The sequence below is a fragment of the Python bivittatus genome, unplaced genomic scaffold, assembly GCF_059951505.1.
Source record: "Python bivittatus isolate LINGU-HERP-01145 unplaced genomic scaffold, Pbiv_v1 ctg000080_np1212, whole genome shotgun sequence".
Taxonomy (NCBI): domain Eukaryota; kingdom Metazoa; phylum Chordata; class Lepidosauria; order Squamata; family Pythonidae; genus Python; species Python bivittatus.
The window spans coordinates 62,320,272-62,338,814 of record NW_028277035.1 but is presented as its reverse complement, the minus strand read 5'-3'; the positions used below and the strand labels follow the sequence as shown (position 1 = coordinate 62,338,814).

The 18,543-nt window shown below is 36.7% G+C and overlaps 1 protein-coding gene across 5 annotated transcripts in view; it reads left to right on the top strand.

Moving 5' to 3' along the window:
* Positions 1–1,163: 1,163 nt before the first annotated feature.
* Positions 1,164–18,543, top strand: part of EEFSEC (eukaryotic elongation factor, selenocysteine-tRNA specific) — a 344,759-nt gene continuing 327,379 nt past the window's right edge. For 2 of the 5 annotated variants that reach the window (XR_015794903.1, XM_088134251.1), the window contains exon 1: positions 1,166–1,538. Coding sequence is in view for 3 of the 5 variants with exons in the window: in XM_088134251.1 (XP_087990377.1) it covers positions 1,229–1,538 (310 nt within the window). In the remaining 2 variants the exon portion in view is untranslated. Of the gene's footprint in view, positions 1,539–18,543 lie in introns of all 5 variants that reach the window. The other 3 variants (XM_088134249.1, XR_015794902.1, XM_088134250.1) reach the window with 3 other exon arrangements.

Here is an 18,543-nt window from a genome sequence, read left to right as displayed (position 1 = left end):
CTTCAATTTTTACTAGACTAAAGGTTTGAGGTTACAGGACATAGCCTAGAGTCCCATAAGCTTCCAAATTTCAGTGGGACATACTGAACTCTGAAACTGTCAAACAGTATATTATTTTTGGAGAAAGAAGATTATGTGAGTGTGTGAGTGATCTTCACATTTTTAACCCATCCCAAAGGTCTGACTTCCTGCCTTTTCTCCCATGAGGTTTTGAAAATGTTAGCAATAGCAGCATTTTACGAAACATACAGGAAAGGAAATTGGAGAGGTGGATATTACGTCTAATTAACCAAAAAGAAAAAAAATGTTTTTGTGACCTCTTCCGTTTCTTTATTTGTGATTTGTAAGGGTTGTACTTAGCAATAGCAAGTTTTTCTTTTCTTTGGTCTCTTCCATATCTTTGCTGGAAGTCCTTTTTGGAGGGTCTAGGATGGTAAACTAGAACTTTCTCAGGTTATAAAATCTAGAACTATTATATTGATAATTAAACAGCAACAAGAAAAAGAAATGAAAGGAATATATTATCAGGTCCTGTTCATGTTTTATTTTTCAATTTTGTACATTTGTGAAATCGTTCTGAAACCAGGAGAATAGAGTTTAGCATAGCATGTCATTATACAATAGATAATTTGTGCGTTTGTACAAATGGGAAATTTGTCAGCAGTTAAAAAAAAATAACCTGGTCCAGACTTTTTGCAGTTGTGCAAGCTGATGAAATGAGAAACTCGGGTTATGTGTTTCTTTTCACTTTTCTTTAGGCTGACTTCATTTTTAATGAACCAATTAAAATAGAATTGAATATTTATTGTATGCTTTTCCTAGCATTTCCTTAAGTGCTGCGCCAAAGTTTATTGAACTGCACACAAGAATGTGTGAATTGTACGTGAATGTATATAATTATATGAACATAGGTATTTCTTCAAAATACATTTTATGAGATCTTTATGGATAGCGTCCTGAATAGTTATGTGTGTTTGACTTTAGCTTTGAGGAGAATGTGAGTAGCTGAGTTTTATTCGGTATTCTGTAGAAGCTAAGGATGCTTTGAGAAAGCGAGGCACAACTTCAGGCTTACCCCCTCCCTTGCTTCCACTGCTGACCGCTTGAAAAAGCTTTTCGACTGCGTCTGGCGCTTTCCTGGAACTGCTTTTATGTGGCCTGTGTTGCCGCGGGGGTGCTGTTGGGAAACGGACCGGTTTGGCGGAGAAGCGAGGAGTGAGAGACATCCATGGCCGGTGCGAGCGCTGCTCCTTCGGGCCCCAAGCCCGGCGGCCCTCGCCGGCTGAATGTGAACGTGGGCGTCCTAGGCCATATCGACAGCGGCAAGACCGCCTTGGCCCGAGCTCTCAGCACCATCGGCTCCACCGCCGCTTTCGACAGGGCCCCACAGAGCCGAGCTCGGGGCATCACCCTGGACCTGGGCTTCTCTTGTCTCTGCACCGAGCTGCCTCCGCACCTGGGGCCCGAGCCTGGGCTGCTCCAGCTGACCCTGGTGGACTGCCCGGGACACGCCTCCCTTATCCGTACCATTATTGGAGGTAAGAAGTGGAGGCTAGCGAAATTGTTCACAATCGGGTCAGGTTTTAGCCCATTTCTTCCGGTGGTGCCTACTGGCCTCTCTGCCATCTACTTTACTCTCTCCTGTGAGGAGGGATGGAGGCCTTTTCCTCGGAAGAACGAGTAGAATCAACAAGTTGCCAGTGTGGTGTAGTGTCAAGGTGCTGGACTAGGAATGGGAGACCCTGGTTTTAGTCCACCTTCAACCATGGAAGCTCACGGGGTGAGTTTGGGCCAGTCCTCCCCCTCAGCCCAGCCTATCTCACAGGGAGGTTGTTGTGGGGAGCTGTAGGTCTTGTACTGCCTTTAGATATAAGTGCACGCCAGATAAAACTATTAAGATATTCTCCAGGAGCCGTTGTTACCCTGTGGTGAATTCTTGTTCACATCCTGAATTCTTTAATCCCCAAAGTGGGGTCCAGTGGTTCCTCTTGTGCTTTCCAAAGAGAAAACGTGAACAAATGCTAGGAAGGGAGGGACAATAATTTCTACAAGAATCAACAATGCTCTGTCTTTAAATGTTCCTCCTGGACCTATCAAGAGTGATTTAATCCAACAAGCCCAGCTCCCCAGTTGCATCAACCAGAGGGCAAGTGAAAGAGAAGTGGTGGCAACAACTTTCTTTATGGCCGGAGCTGAGTGCTCAATTTTCATTGCTGCTCAGAAAAGAGCACACCACTCTTTTTCACTCACTTGCCAGTACTTTTTCTCTGGCTGGTGTAGCATTGGGATTTGGACCCAATGCCCTAATCTTTCCCAACTAATTACGTGGAGGAAACAGTGCCTTTTACTATATTGCCTTACTGAGCTCAAACTTAATCAGAATGCCCTGAGGGTGAACAGGTAGCCAGAGTTAAGAGGAAGAATGATATGAAGAAAGGTTTAAAAGTTGCTGTTGTTGTGTGGCATAAAGTGTGGGTGGTACACTGTAAGTGCAAGAGAGCTTAAATCCCCAGGGGATTCTCCTTGGATTGTGATGATTGTTATACCATAAGAGATAGTTAGACACCTATACTAGTGAACCATTCCAGCAGGGACCCCAGTGCCTCTGTTGACTAAGCAACAGAGCTTAGACTCAGACAGTAAGTCTGAGACTAGGCTTTTGTATGAAAAAGGCTTCTGCAGTGCTATCCTAAGCATATTTATTTAGAAGTGCATAACTTTAATAGGAACCAGTCCATGTTAAATCTTGTTAAAGATTACAGTCTGAGCTTAGAAATAACTACTGCTGTATGCATAGGTTACACATTGCAATGCACATCACATGGGTTTTCATTCTTGTTGAATGCAAACTATTTTTTATTTCTTGGCAGATTATGTTGAATAGTAAAGTTATTTGTAGATGAAAAAACTAGAAAATGAATTTTTCTATTGTATCTATGTTTCCTTCAAAAATAATGTTTAATGTAGCAATGGGGAACTTTTATAAAATACTAAACAAGCATAATAATTAAAAATACTCAAAACCAGAATGGACATAAATGTGTTTGTGTGTACATAATTGTTTTTCAAAAAATGGGAAATACCATTTCCACAGGAAAAGCTGTGTAAGATTCCAATCTTATATCACTTACTTACCTGAGAGAAAACCCCTCGTAGGTAAGTAATTTAGATTAACATTTGAATAACATTCATAAAATTACATTATTGCAGCTGCTGTCTATTGCAGCAATCCCCCACCCCCCAAAATCTTATCACATATTAAAAAAAATAATATAAACTTTCATAGACTGGAACCCAGTTATATTATTCCTGAGACAATAGTGTAAAAATGTTTTATATTCTGCTTGGACTTTGCCTAGAGTCTTGGGAACTGGAAGAAGGGGTTTTTTTTGGTCAAGAAACAAAAGCAAACAAGTTACAGTTTCTAAAAAAACTTATCTGCTGGCTCCTTACAGAGGAATCTTGGTATGCGAGTGCTGTAAAATAAAATAAAAACAAGCTTAAGAGTTTACAAAAAGACGGTTTTGTCTCTATTCCATTTTTCTTTGAAACTCAGAAGTGGTTAATTGAGGTCAAAATATAATTAAAAAATACATGAAGCTGTAGAGAAAGCTCAATGTGTTGCTTAGGTAGTTCTTAGTTTGTAAACAAATAATATCTGGAATAATATCAGGTGTTAATATTTATGATGTGTCTAGGGCTGCAAACTTGCATTCCACATATGAGCAGCCTGTGAGTCCCATGTAATCTCCCCTCTGAAGTTTTTTCCTGCAGCCACTAGTGCAAGGAAGATGGGCAGGACATGACAGCTCTTCACACCTTCCTCCCCATGAGTGGCATGGGGAATTTCAAAGGGAAGGGTGCTAAGGCAGTCTATCTTAAGATACATCCTATTTTCTGGAGGCCCAAATCCATCAGCAGCTATCTTTTTTTTTCAAGTTGTTGCAAAGTGTTGAGATCAGTTCACAATGTACCATCCTGCTGCAACATGAAAAGATTGGTGGATTAGTATAGTAATCCCACCCTGGCATTAGAAAAGGAAGAGGAATTGAGTGTGTTCTTTGTAGAATATGTCTGACTCCCTCCTAAAGGTATAAATAGGGAATAGGTGACCAAAATACTAGGTTCCCCCCCCCACTATTCTTCCCAAATGTTGTTTTATACCATAATGTAATCCCCCTCCCTGTTTTTAATGCTTTTCTGTTTTGAATTCCTTTTTGAAATTTTAAAATTTTGTGACGCTCCCCAGAGTAATTTTTGGAGTTGGAAGGCTTATAAATAGGATAAATAAATACAAATAAAATAAAAAATAAATTCTGGGATGACAGGGCAATAAGAATGTGCTCACTACCACAAATTGGATCTGAATCACTGAGAGTCTGCTGCAGCAAGCATTAAACTCTAACCTTGTCTTATCGATTGAGAGAAGGAAGTGCCACTTGCCTTGTGATAATAGAACATCTTGTGTTGGTAGATTCCTTCTCTTACTGTTTGTCATTGTATTAAGACTATTTTATTCTGCCAGGCTGAGGAATTTTATGTTACTGTTGTATCTATTTTCATGTTTACCTATTTTCATGTTTCATGTTTCTACCTTACTTGTGTGATAATATTGGTTCATTTATTTTTAGCTATGATTTAAGCAAATGAACTGAAAAAATGGACATAAATCTTTAAATAAGTACATATGCATCTTTTAAACTTGATGCCTCAGCTCTATTCTCATTTAAGAGGCCAGTCCTACAGTAATGATCCACTTCTGTTACTGTTCTGTGAACAAAACCCATGGAGATTACAACTCATAAGCTCTAAATGTTTGTTTTCACATTTCTGATAATTACATTGTAGCCTCTTCCTGATTGCAAAGTCCAGGTAGGTTGTAGCATTTGAAATTATGTTCTGTTCACCAGGCACCTAAATAAAAATAGGTGGATCACTGATTTTTGCATTTTAAAATTCCTGGTGTGAAGCACCATTTTATAATAGGTTACTAAAGATATTCCCAAACTTCGTAACTGTATATTTCCAATTTCTGCTGTTTGAAAAGTGCTAGGATCATGTGCAGAGCATTCAGGAAGCAGATTTATTTTTTACATTTCATAGTTGAAATATGTTTCACTAAAAGTAGAAAGAAAGAAATAGGTCAATTTGTTTCAGGATTTTGCCTTGATTAGAAAACTTTTTAAAGGAAGAAAAATATAAATGATTCCATTATAAGCAATATGTTGGCACTTCAGTTGTGATTTGAGATTTGATTGTGGGTCAAATATTGAAGAGGGATTTTAAAAATCTGCTTTGAGTACTTACTAAAGTAGAAAGGTAAGGTATAAATATAATAAATATTAATAAATAATTATATTCCTCTTATATTCTGGTTCAGAATGTACTCTGTTTATCAGACCAATCTATATTGAGGAAACCTTTTTGATAAATATTTCTTGAAATATGGATCATTGTTACTTCACTGTTGGAAAGTCTATTTAAATATTGCTGTCTTTACTCCAATTCATGGTGGAGTTACAGTTTTAGTTCCCACCATGATATCAAGATTGTTATTACACCTATAGAACTAAAGTTGCTTGGACTAAATTGATTTTTTGCACATGTTTCTAATAATATTTTCACACTTAAGACCCAGGCTTATTTAAGATAGTAGCTTCTTTGTTTACATATGTGATTAAAGGCTCTATTTTTTAAAAATCATGTTGTCTCTAGATACCATTATTCCATTATGCTGGGCAGTACTTGACCTTGCAGATACCTTTTCAAGATATCATAAAGATACTTCCTTAGGGATAAAACTTCAGCTTTAAATAAATGCGGAATATTTGAGCTGAACAAAATCGAAGAGAAATGGAAGATGGAAGTCATATTTCATTCTCCATGCTTGCATTTTTCTTATAGACTTTGCCCTTGAAACAAAGCATATCATGTTTTAAATCAAAATAATTTTTTACTTACATGCTGGAATAGAGATTACAGATAGATTCCATCCCTGACATTTCTAAAAGATTGGGTGGCAAGATTAAGTTTATAGTCAAGGTTGATTTAAATGTTAGATTTAGCCTCCACTTCTGTTCCCATTGCATTTCTATCCCAAGTTTTTTTTTTTTTTTTTTGAGATGCACTTCAGAATGGCCAGTGCTAAAATGTGTTCCCATACAAGGACAGCTGTCAAGGTAAGGCTTTTTAGCCAGTCCAGTTTTCACAATTATTCTATAAATGCCTACAAAATATCTATATTTCCAATTAACCCTGAGTGGTTTCTGCTAGAGTTCATTGATAGGGAAAGCCTGCTGAGAGGTTATACAAGTTAATCTTTCAGAAGAAATTCAATCCCCATATTTTACTTTAAGACCACTCTGTGTAGCAAAGTAGTTTAACAAGTAGCAGATTTTTTACTTGCTGATAGTTAATTTCATGCCCTACAAAGGGTCAGCACACTAATATAGAAGAACATGATTACTTCACCTTAGCCTCCCCTCCCTTCTGCCCCCCACACACAGAGCACTGGCTGCTGAACTGTTTATTTTAAGCTATCTGTTTTTAAGATGCTGTTTATCTAGCTGACTTTGTATGAACTGAGAGAGCTTTTGTAAGAGCATTATATTATGTGCCTCCAATTTACTTTTTATGGAAGTAAAAAAGAAAGCATGTTCTTAAAATATTCTGTCCAGAACCTGGCTTGACACAGATTGTCTGAACTCATGGGAGGAACATAGACAAACGTGTAGTTTTGTAATTCCTTAAACTTGTCTGAACCTTTGACCTTTTTACTTTTGACCGTAGCTTCATTGTCACTGTTTGTCCCTGCAGTTCTTTTCAAAGACTGTTGCCTGCAAGTGTCTGTTTCTACTTTGTCACTGTGTTCTTTTAAGGAAGGGTATTAATTTATACCTGCTATACTGAAGGGGCCAAGACTTTTGAACTCTTGCAAGGGGTTGGGGGAAGGAAGTGGGTACTGAATATAACAAAAGTGAGCTTGGCTGTTTTTATTACTGAAATAAACATCTTGGAAGGACAAGAAACTAAAATTGGCTAGAAAATTGGATTTAAGATTACCATAGAAGATTCCCTCCCCCCCCGATGATTGTTACATGTTATCTCTGTCATTGTTTTTTAAAATTTATTGCTGGCTTACATGTCAAGCATTTTAATTTCCATTATTCATGATTGGTAGTGCAAGAGCAAGATGTTTTCCTACTGTAAGCATTATGATGAAAACAGACTCAGTTGTCTATTTTTTTAGCCTTCAGGATACACTATATTTTTACACTACTAAGAATTTCTTACATACCAGTGCAATCATTCGCACTAAAATATGTTTAGAAAATTATACTTTCTTGGGAACATTATTTTTTTAAAAAAGCTACTATTATCTCAATAATATTTTGCAGTGATTTGGAGGAATTTATTTGAAATGAGCTCATATGGTTTTTATTATATAGGCATGTATATGTAGAATCCGAGATGCTGTCTCTTGCTCATTGTTATGCAGATTGTGTAATGTACAGAGAAGTTGTGTTTATGCTCTTAATACATTACCCATCTTCTGCTTTTACCCTGCATGTGCCCTTTTGCTGGGCTGCTTTATTTCTAGTTCTGTGTTTGCAATATTAAGGTGGGAAACAAAATTGGAAAGCTTGCAGGGAGAAAGTAGCATCCAAGAGCAGGGTGAAACATCTCTTCCATTTCTGCACGATAAAAATTGTAACCTCCAGTTCAGTCCTTTTTGTAATGAAGGACTTTGACCCTCCAAGGAAATAAAATAAACCTAGAGCACAGTTGGATTTTCTTCAGAGTAAACATTTTAGGCTAGCCCCGTGTTGCAGTCTGAGGCACAATGACTTTTGAGTAAATGGTTACACATTCTGTAAAACTGAGCTGCTGAAACTTAAGCAGTCAATACTTAGATTGTGTTTCCCAGTTAATCACACTTCTATTGGATGAGAATCTTGTATCAAGTACTTCATTGTTTTAATTTGTAAAGCTATTTGCCTCCTCTATTTAACATTTATCTTCAAAAATTTGACAAGATCCTCTGCTGGAAATTCTAGTGCACAAGAGGGCAGTGTTTGCTTACAAAGTGAGATCTTTATGATAAACACATGGGGTAACAGGTCATTGAATTTGAATTAGGACAAAATAAAATGTAGAATCTAAATAACCTGAAGTTCAGTCATGAATTTGTTTTTCTTTTCTTTGATTTTTTTCATCATCTTATTTGATTAAAAGAAAAAGTAAGTCAACACTTTGTTTGATTAATTTCCTTTCATTTTAGGCTTGTCTGAAATCTACATGCTTCTTTTTCCTGGAAAAAAAAAACTCCTAAAAAGTTTAATTAAAATATGTATGATAAATATGTTAGAAAAAATAAAATAATTAAAATGACAGATTTAATATATGCAAAGATTTATTTATATATAAAAAGTATAAGTAGTACAGTATTAATATGTATACCACGGCAGTGTTTAGGGAGCATCACCTTACACTTTATAATCAGAGCAGAAATAAAACAGAAAATGAAATAAACTAATACCTTATCCTGGACCCTCGTGTATAACACTTATGAGACCTTCAAATAAGCTAGATGCAAAGAAAAAAATAGAATGGTGTTATTATGTATAAAATACTTAGAACTTTTAATGCCACAAAACTAAATTTCTTGGACATGGTTTTTAAGTGCGTGTTTTCTGTTTAGTTTTGGTGGCCATTATGATACCAATATTTCATATTGTTCCCCCTAAAAACGTTAGATTGTACCACTTTGGGATGATGTTTTAAGAAGAACCCTAAAAACTGTAATCAAGAGTGAAATGCTACCTGTTCATGAACATGAATAGAAACATTCAATAGCTTATATTTCTAAAACTGTTAGTCTATCTGTTACATCAATGTACCTTACCTTTCTTCAGCTTTATGAGGAGCAACTGACATTCAATAGGCAGTTAACTGAGCTTTTAAATGTAATAGAACTCTACCTGAGGCTAGTTGCTAAAAAGGGGTAAAAAGAACATTCATAAATTCACGTGTAATAATGATACTTTTCCAGTCTGCTTTGGTAAGACCTCATGTGGAGTGCTCTATCAAATTCTGGGCACTGTGTTTTGCTGGAAAGATTATAACAAAGATTATAACAAATGCACATAGAAGAGAGTAACGAAAATAATGAGAGGCCTGCAAATCATGACTTAGGAAGAAAGTCTGAGAACTGAGTATGTTTAAGCCGGGGAAAACTCTATTAAATGCAATATGATAATCTTATGTCAGTAATGGAGCATGTTTGTTTTCTGTTGTGCCAGAGCAAATTTATGAACTTGGTACCTTTCAGACAGTTTAAACTTCACTGCTCATTGGGTATCACCAGCTTGACTAATGACAAACCATATGGCAGTTGTGATCCAAAATATGTAGCACACATCAAATTGCCCATCGCTGATTCCACTGGTTCAATTAGAAGAAAGAGAATTTTTGTTAAATATTGGAAAGAACTTCCTAATGATCATCTGCGCTGCAAGTAAGCTTCAAATATGTTTCCATTGAGAGGGGTTAGTGAGTTTAGACTTAACTTTCCTTTTTGTGATGCAGTTTATATTTCCAGTTGAATGCTTTTACAAAACTTTAGTTGTTGCACAGGGTGGAAAAATCACAACTAGAAATTGGGACTTTTCCCCATTGTGACTTTCCCCAGTACCACATTACATTGCATTTATGCTGGAGAAAACCAATTAATTTTGTGTCATCCTCCCAGCTGCGTGGCAGCATCCCTCACTGGGCTCCTTGATCTCTTTACACAGTGCTGGGTGAGTTCAATATCTTCTCCCTGGGATTGGGGGTGGCTTGAGAGTTCATGATCACCATGACAACCATGGGCTTGTCCCGGTCATCACTGGTTCAGTTCACATGACTGGCCACTTTTAGATCTAGTGTTTAACTCAGAGCAGATGTATCATGATCTCTTTTGAGGAGGTAATTATAATGGACAGATCACTTCTTTGTGACGGTGGGGTGAACTGAAGCTACCAATATCTGCAAGGAGGAGGGCCTGTTAAGATGGTCTGCCACAGACATCTGATGGATTTAGGAAGCTTTCTGACAGCATACATGGAGTTTCCTAGAGATCTAAAGGGTGATTATGTTGGGTGCCTTGTTGACTTCTGGAATATGGAGCAACTAGAGTGTTCAAGAGGTTAACTCCCAAGCAGCCTCTTTCAGCTCACTGATCCTATGCACCTCAATTTATTGAGCACTCTGGGATATGAAGTGACACTTGCAAAACACAGGAAGTGAATGTGACTGGACACAAGTAAGAACCCAGATTTGAGCCTATTCTGTGGCAATAAAGGAGGAAAAGTGAAATTACTTCTCCACCTTTGGTGTGTCTGTGGCATGTCAGCCATTTAGACTGTTCAGACTTTTTTCAGGAAGGATGTCCCAGAAGATCCTGTCAGTGTAAGTTGTGATCACCTGGTCAAGCATTTTGTAGATAACATTGCTCACATTCACTCAGGAAGCCAGATGGACAGAATCTATTGACTTGACAAAGGTGACATCTCATGGTATTATTTGGGAGACTTTTGAGCACATGGGTCCTGGAAGTGGACAGAGTCCTATGTAATCTTACTTTGCTACACCACTTATGAATTAGACCCCTGCCCCTGCTGGCTAATAAAATGGCCAGGGAGGGGAATAGAAGTTGCATTGGAATCAGCAACTCCTTGAGAGAAGGAAAGATGGCAGAAACCATTACAGAGGCATTGGACACCCACTCCTTAAGAGGCCAGGTTAGGATCCCACAAAAATAGACAACTACTTTCCTATCTTTAACTTTCCCTTTTTTTTTTTTTTTTTTGAGGATTCAGGATATTTTGATCCTTGGCAGTCTGGGTTCAAGCCTGGGCATGAGAAAGAGACCTCCTTGATTGCTCTAATGTATGACCTGTGGAGGTTTGGATGAAGATGACATAACCATCCTTGTCGTCCTACATTTCTCAGCTGCCTTCAGTATTATCAACCACAGAATCCTTCTGGAGGATACCACCTATGAGAGTTGGGGTTAGCACATGGTGTTGCAGAGGTTCTGCTCCTACCTCAGTGGGGGGACAAATGTTGGACACAGATGCACTTCGATATTGTCCCTCTAACCCAAACCCTATGATGGGCTCAGTTATGGTTATTCTTTATAGCAGCTCCCCTCCTTTGGAATAGCTTGTTCCTGAGGCAGTCTTAGCCCCTAGCTTTGTGGGTTTTCAGAAACAGGTGAAAACATGGCTCTTCCAGAAGGCCTTCAGGGATTAATTATACCAGTGGTGCCTTATTTAATAAATTTAATAAATTCAACTTACTACTTTTAACATTAATTAATTCCAAACTTAATTGGATTACTGATTTAATTAGTATATATCAACTGGCATTTTATTTATATGTAAATTCGGTAAGCTGCCTAGAGTCTTTTTGGTTTTAGGTGATACATAAATCTCATAAACAAACAAATAAATTGATGAGTGTGAGTGTATTTATAAATGATATGTCTGAAAAAGACTACTGAGTGACACTGACTTTCTTCATTATGGTTTTAGTCTTACCTGCTTCGGCTCTTCCTACTCCTACATCACACTGTGTGTGCAATGTTGTGTGAAGTAGTGTTTAAGATACTGAACCAGGAGCAGAAAAACCTGGGTTCAAGTCCACTGCCAGCCATAGAAGTTCACTGGGTGAACCCTTTTTTTGCTCAATTTGTGAGCCACCTCAATTGCCTGAGCAACTCTAGGTGATGTGCAACATATTTATTTGTTCATCAAATATATGTCTGCCCATCTCACAAACAATTGATATTTAAATATTAAAACAGTAACAGAAAACAGTAATAAATGAACAAAAAATAATATATATTAATATATTGGGCAAGGAAATTCCAAGAATCAAGGAATAAAAAACACAGTATCAGTGCAGAGTCACAAGTAGCCCTGCCCCAGGGCCTGGTGAAAAAGCCATATTTTAAGGGCTTTCCTAAATGATAACAGCGTTGAAAGGAATTGAGTGGGACATAAATTATATAGATAAATCAGAGGCTTCCAAACTTCCTTCATTCATGGTGCCGTTAGTGTTTCAGTAATTTTTTTCAGAGTGCCCCTAGGCCAAAAGCAATTCTCAAACTGCAGCAAACTCACAGGGATACCAGAGGATATTTTACTACTTAAACAAAACACTAACAGTTTATTAAATAGTAAAATATCCTTCAGCGCCCCTGTGAGTTCACTTCATAGTTGTGGGAACTGTGAACATAAATATTCATGATTAATGAATAATGATTCCAACTTCTCTACTGTATTTTGTGCTCATATCTTTTGTTCTTTTTGTAAGAGCAGAAATTTAACAGTGTCCTTAATCATCACTTAATTTGATTGCCTGAGGAAAGAAAAATCTTCCAATAGATGACCAGGAAGGAAACTTTTGAATAATCAGCAATAATTTTCTTCTGCCACATTATATATGATGCATCAATAACTAGTATATGAGGTACATGGAGTTATTACTGTAGTAGATTTCTTTACAAATGATAGATTGTAAACCAAATGCACTTATAAAAAATTAAGCTATGGTTCCATAGTTGCTCTTTCTTTAAAACATTTTTAAAAGTTGTCCCTAAACCATCCAATGGAATTTTTTTGGAATATAGATAAGAAATAAATATATTTTATCCTTGTCACATTTTTGCTCTTTTAGTATTTCATCTGTTAAATACAATTCATTCTTAACTAGCAACCCAGCATTAGAATGAAGGAAAATAAAATGTACTTCCCTGACAATCAGAGATTATAGAGTATTTCATATTTTACTGCTGTTCCCAGAAGAAAAAACACAGTATCTAGCTGATCCTTGTTGATGCTAGGCCATCTTTGTCATCTCAGATCAAAATTGTGTCTATTGAGAGACCCATCCATATCATTGGCAGGTCCATGGCTTTTGATTCTTATCTCATACTTGAGGTGAAATTCTAATGACAATAGTTGTTTCCTCTTTTTAAATCTGTAGTCTCTTCATCAAAGACAAATACAAAAATTATTCATTTCTGTTGTAAAATGGGAGGTCTCAATTACCAGAACCTGTGGCTGACTTTGGAAAATTCTGACTTGTACTTGGGCAGTGGTTATCCACTGTGAGATCCTAGTATGTGAAGAGATTTCAAGTGTGGCTTTTAAATGACCGCCCAGAGTCACTTCTTCATGAGATGGGCGGCATCTAAATTTGAAAAATAAATAAATGAGTTAATGATAACTTGCAATTATCATAGTACAGTGACATTTTGATTTATTGGACTCAGTGCAATGGACTTTGCATGGTGCAGACCAGTTTTCTATGCTTATTAATGTGATGATAATCTCTGTGGAACATTAGTCCATTCCATGTGAAGTTCATAGTCTTGATGTCTAGTAAATTGAAACTGTGACTTTTATAGTTTCTAGGTGATGCAGGCTCTGATATAACAGACATTTGAAATAACAAACACTCCTTCCCACAATTAATCTGTTTAAGTAAGGTTTCACTGTAATCATAGTTTGGTAGAGCTATATAATGACTTACAAAAGAAAATGGATAGAATATATAGAGAAGAAAAGAAGGAAATGTGTAGATGGAACAATCTCAAATATATTGAAAAAGATGGCTATTACAGGGAATTTGTCCAAGCTTTTCTTGCATTTTTTTCTACTTTTTTCTACTTCTACTTTTTAAAAACTCTCTACCTTGCTGTTCAATAAGATCTGAAACACAGTAAGCTAAAGTAGAACAAAAATATTAAAAAGATGAAATTATAGTATGAAAGGGTGGTATAAAGACAGCAGAAATAAAAAAAAGCAATGTGTAGAAGTAAAAAAAGCCTGAACTGAAAGAAAAGTAAAGTATAGCAATTAAAAAAAAGTCTAGAAAAAAAGGAAAATGTGGAACAGTATACCACAATCAGGTTGCTAATTCCAAGCTGGCATTTCCCTTTTATAACCTGTTACATATAAACAAGTAAAGCTTCCTTGGAAATCTTACTGTACTGTACTGGCAATTAGATATGGACAAAAGTACTAATATTCAAGTTCTAAGGTTTTAGCATTAAAAAAAAACACAGTATAAATAGAGGCTGGATATAAACTAAGTATCAGTGCAGTTTTGAAGAGAGGTGCAATGTGATCATCATAGCCAGGTGTACATTGTTGGTTGACCATCATTAGTAACTGCACATTTTATATGTAAGCATTATATAACAAATTTTCTAGCTGCATATATCATAGGATAAATATTTATGAGTAGCTTCTGAACAGCACTAAAAGAGGTACGGTGACCTTTGAAAAAATTGCCTACAACTGAGTTGAGGTGACATGCAAGCAAAGCTTTGGTTAATTCTGAGTAATTTCTCTCTTGCCAGCAGTTCCATGCACAATGACTCTTGAATCAATTTTCTAGAGAGATTTTTTGTTATATAGAGAAGATATATATCTTTGGAAATATATATTTAGCAATATTGGATGGGGAAAAATTAATTTGGGTTGCAGTGCAAGCATATTTGTCACAGAAAACTATGGAATTATGTATGTTTAACTTGGTGTTGGATTATAACCCATAATATTTAATTCTGATAAAATGCCTACAGCAATTAATCATACATATATTCTCTGTTCAGTTTCTCTAATTTCAGATAGATATAGGTGGCTTCCTACACAATAATTGATATTAAAAAGTTTGTGTGCAGTATTCTGTGAAGGATTTAATTGCCTTAGCAACCAGTATCCTTAAATCACACATGCTGTACTATTTTTGTCATGTTAATTAGCTCTGTCCTGTTAAGGCTATGAGAGGCACTATTGGCTTTCACAGGAGAAACTTTCAAATTTTTCCAAGAAAGTTGTGAATGATACTTTTATCTTGATATGGATATTGTGTTTACTAGTTTGATTTTTGAGAATATTAAGCATGATCCACAAAAAAACTTTATTTGACAGAAGTTCTACAAAAGCTCTGAAAATGTTCTGTATTAAGGAGCTTTAGATTTTTGTATACTGACTTCCAGATAATGGGTTTGTATTAAAATATCCTTTCAGGAAGAAGAGTGATGATTCACAAATTATTGTGCATATTGCTGGAATACTTCCACTTGTGTTTCCTTCCATCATTAAAGCCCTTTCTGTGGTTGTTTAGTATGAAGTGTGAATTAGTAACTGGCATATCCCCTTCAAAACAATTTAGAACAGGAGGAAAAGAATAAACCAGGGCTTCCAAGTCTTCTTTGGAGAAGAACAAGGCCACATTTCTGGTTTGTGCAATATGTTAACTTACAATAGAAGGATCTTCTGGAGTGTAAGTGCCTTTTTTGGCAGGAGATAAGCAGGGGTAATCAACGAATGTATACCAGTATGCTACTTGTTCATAATAAGTCAAAACTCTTTTTTTTCAATATAATTTTTATTAAAACTTTTTAAAAAGCAGATAAAAACTAATAAAAACTAATATAAAGTAAAGAAGAAAAGAGAGAAAGAAAGCAAAGAGAAAGCAAAAAGTGCAAGAAAAGGAAAAAAGTTAAAGAAAAATAGAAAAGAAAGAAAAAAGATACAAAGCAGTGGCTTCCGGTATTCTTCACAGCAGTTATAAGTACAATTGTATTTTAACCTCTTTCTCTCAAGTTCTTTCTATCATCTATCCTGTCTAGTCATCAAAATCATAAATCACAAGTTCATTTTTTTCATTTTTATGCAAAAAGTCTGTAAGAAGTTTCTAGTCACCAGTAAATGTAGATAGTGTCTTTTTTCTAATCAAAGAAGTTAGTTTATCCATCTTAGCAAGATCTGTCAATTTCACCAACCATTCCTCCATAGTGGATAGTGTTGAATCTTTCCATCTGTGCGCATATAATAATCTTGCCACAGTAATCATACATTGAAATAATTTTCCATGGCTTTTTTCTAGTTATTTATCCATTAGTCCTAAAAGGAAAAGTTCTGGTTTCAACTGAATATTAATCTTTAAAATCCTCTGTATCAAAGTATGTATTTGAATCCAATTTTTAAAGTTTTTTTACATGTCCACCAAGCATGATAAAATGTCCCTTCATGTGTTCACATTTCCAATATGATAAGAAGTCAAAATTCTAAAGAAATGTGTATGAACATAGTGAAATAAACCATAATTTGGAATTTGAATTTGTATTATTTTGATGTACCTTAACAATTTTGTTATTTTCTATTTATATTGGAAAGCTACTCTGTGATTAGTCAGTGAACCAGTTTCTGTCTGGATTTGCTAGAGTATTCATATTTATAGTATTTCAATCCTATTCTTGTAAATATATGAGTTGAACAATTTACAGATGCTGCTGCTAAATTAATTCTATTCATTTCAGTAGGATGTATGGTAAAGCTTAATACGTGCTACATACTTCACTGAAATGTGTGAAGAAACAATTGCACCAGCTCTGTTTAGTGAATTGCATTTAATGTTTTATGCTTGACATTTATAATTTGGTACCATACTTTTATACTATTAATAGTTGTACACTATAATTCTACTCTGTAATACCCTGTTTGTTTTTTTTAAGCAGCAAGTAACTTAATCATGATTAAGATTACATGTATTCTTTCAGTAATTGGCAATCAATATAGATGAACAGTAAGGTTTAAATCCTTGAATATCCAAAATTTTATGCAAGTGGAAATGTTTTGCCATTCTGCAGTTTAAGGGAATCTGAAATTTAATTAGATTTGATTTAGACACCAACTGACTCCAACCAACTTTGTGTGATGTACAATAAAACCAACAGAATAAAAACAGAATACAATAATTATAAAAAGAATAAAAGAATAATCAAGAACCAATAGTGGATTTGACTAACTACACCCACGCACAGTTTGGCAGAGGCTCCAACTATCCTAACCCAAAACTTGGGAGAACAGCCAGGTCTTTAAGACTTTCCAGAATGCCAGCAGGGTAGGAGCCACACAGATATCAGGGGAAATCTCATTCCAGAGGGCAGGTGCTGCACAGAGAAACCATGCTTTGGGGGTCCATAGATGACATTGTTTAATTGAAGGACCCAGAGCATACCAACTTTTATTGGATCAAATTGCCAGGCTGATCCCACATGAGATAGGCAGTTCTTCAAATAACCAGGCCATATGCCAGGTAGGGCTTTGTATATCATAACCAGCACCTTGAGCCACACCTGGAAGCATAGCAGTAACTAGTGCAGCTTGTGAAGCAGGGGTGTCACATGGGCAGAATACTCATCACTGCTATGCTGCTGCATTTTGGACCAGTTAAAGCTTCTGAGTAGTCTCCAAGGGCAGCGCCAAGTAGGGCACATTGCAATAGTTGAGCTGTGACACTAGGGCGTGAGTGACAGTCTGAAGGGCCTTCTGATTTAGGAAAGGGTGAAACTGATACACCAGATGAAGTTGTGCAAAGACCTTCCTGGCTCATTGAACAGGAGCTGTAAGTCCAGGAATACCTCCGGATTGTGCACCACTCTTGAATGGAGAAGTGCAACCTCATTTAAGGTTAAGAATGGAATATCTCCAGATCTTGGTGGCTCCAACAGGCACAGCCACTTGGTCTTGGTTGTATTGAGTTGGACATAGTTCCTGCCCATTTGTGATAGAACGTGAGGCTGGCCTTGGAAGATGGGGGGAAGAGATGCTGCCTAGGGAGTGATCAGATAAAAGAGAAAGGAGTTTGCAACAGAGTATTGCTAGAGAAAGAAACTTAGGAAGGACCCACCCTAACTACTCAGGTGGTAAATAGGGAGGGTGGGAGATTTGTACTTTCAGACTTGCAAGATTCTGCTAATGTAGCCTTACAGTAAAGTAGAATTAGCTCATCTAGTTGTGTTTCCTATCTGGTTTACCTGGGAGGGATGAATCAATCTTGCAAGCCTCCTACTTTCTTCTAAAGAGAGGATTTTTGAGAATGGCCTCTGATCTTTGAGGAATGCTGCTATCCGCTGAGCACCTGGCAGCAGCGTTGTTACAACACCAGCAGCAAGTAGATGCACAGATGACCAGTTTACTGAATGCCATCATACAGTGCAGCAACTGGGTCAAAATTTACTTCAGCCCACAGCAGCACAACTGGTGGCAGCCTAGCCAATGCTCCTGCGTTCCCATGAGAGTTTACTGGAGAAATTTGGAGGGGGCCAGAATCAATTTCGGACATTCATTGCTCAGTGTGAAATGTTTATGGCAGGTAGTCCAGTGGAATTTCCCACTGATTGCATTAAAGCAACTTTTGTGCTGAGCTTGCTAAAGGAAGCAGCAGCTAAATGGGCAATACCATTCATTTGAGGGGAACAATCTGGTGCTGGACAACTATCACGACTTCACGCGTAAACTCAAAGGACGCTTTGGGGATCTCATACAGAGAATCACAGCTAGTCGAGAGAACCAGAAGTTCAAGCAGGGACTTTATTTTGGACTTTAAATTACTTCTGGCGATGTAGGGTGGAATGATGTAACCCTAATTGATCAGTTCAGGGAAGGGCTGAATTATAAACTAAGGGATGAGCTG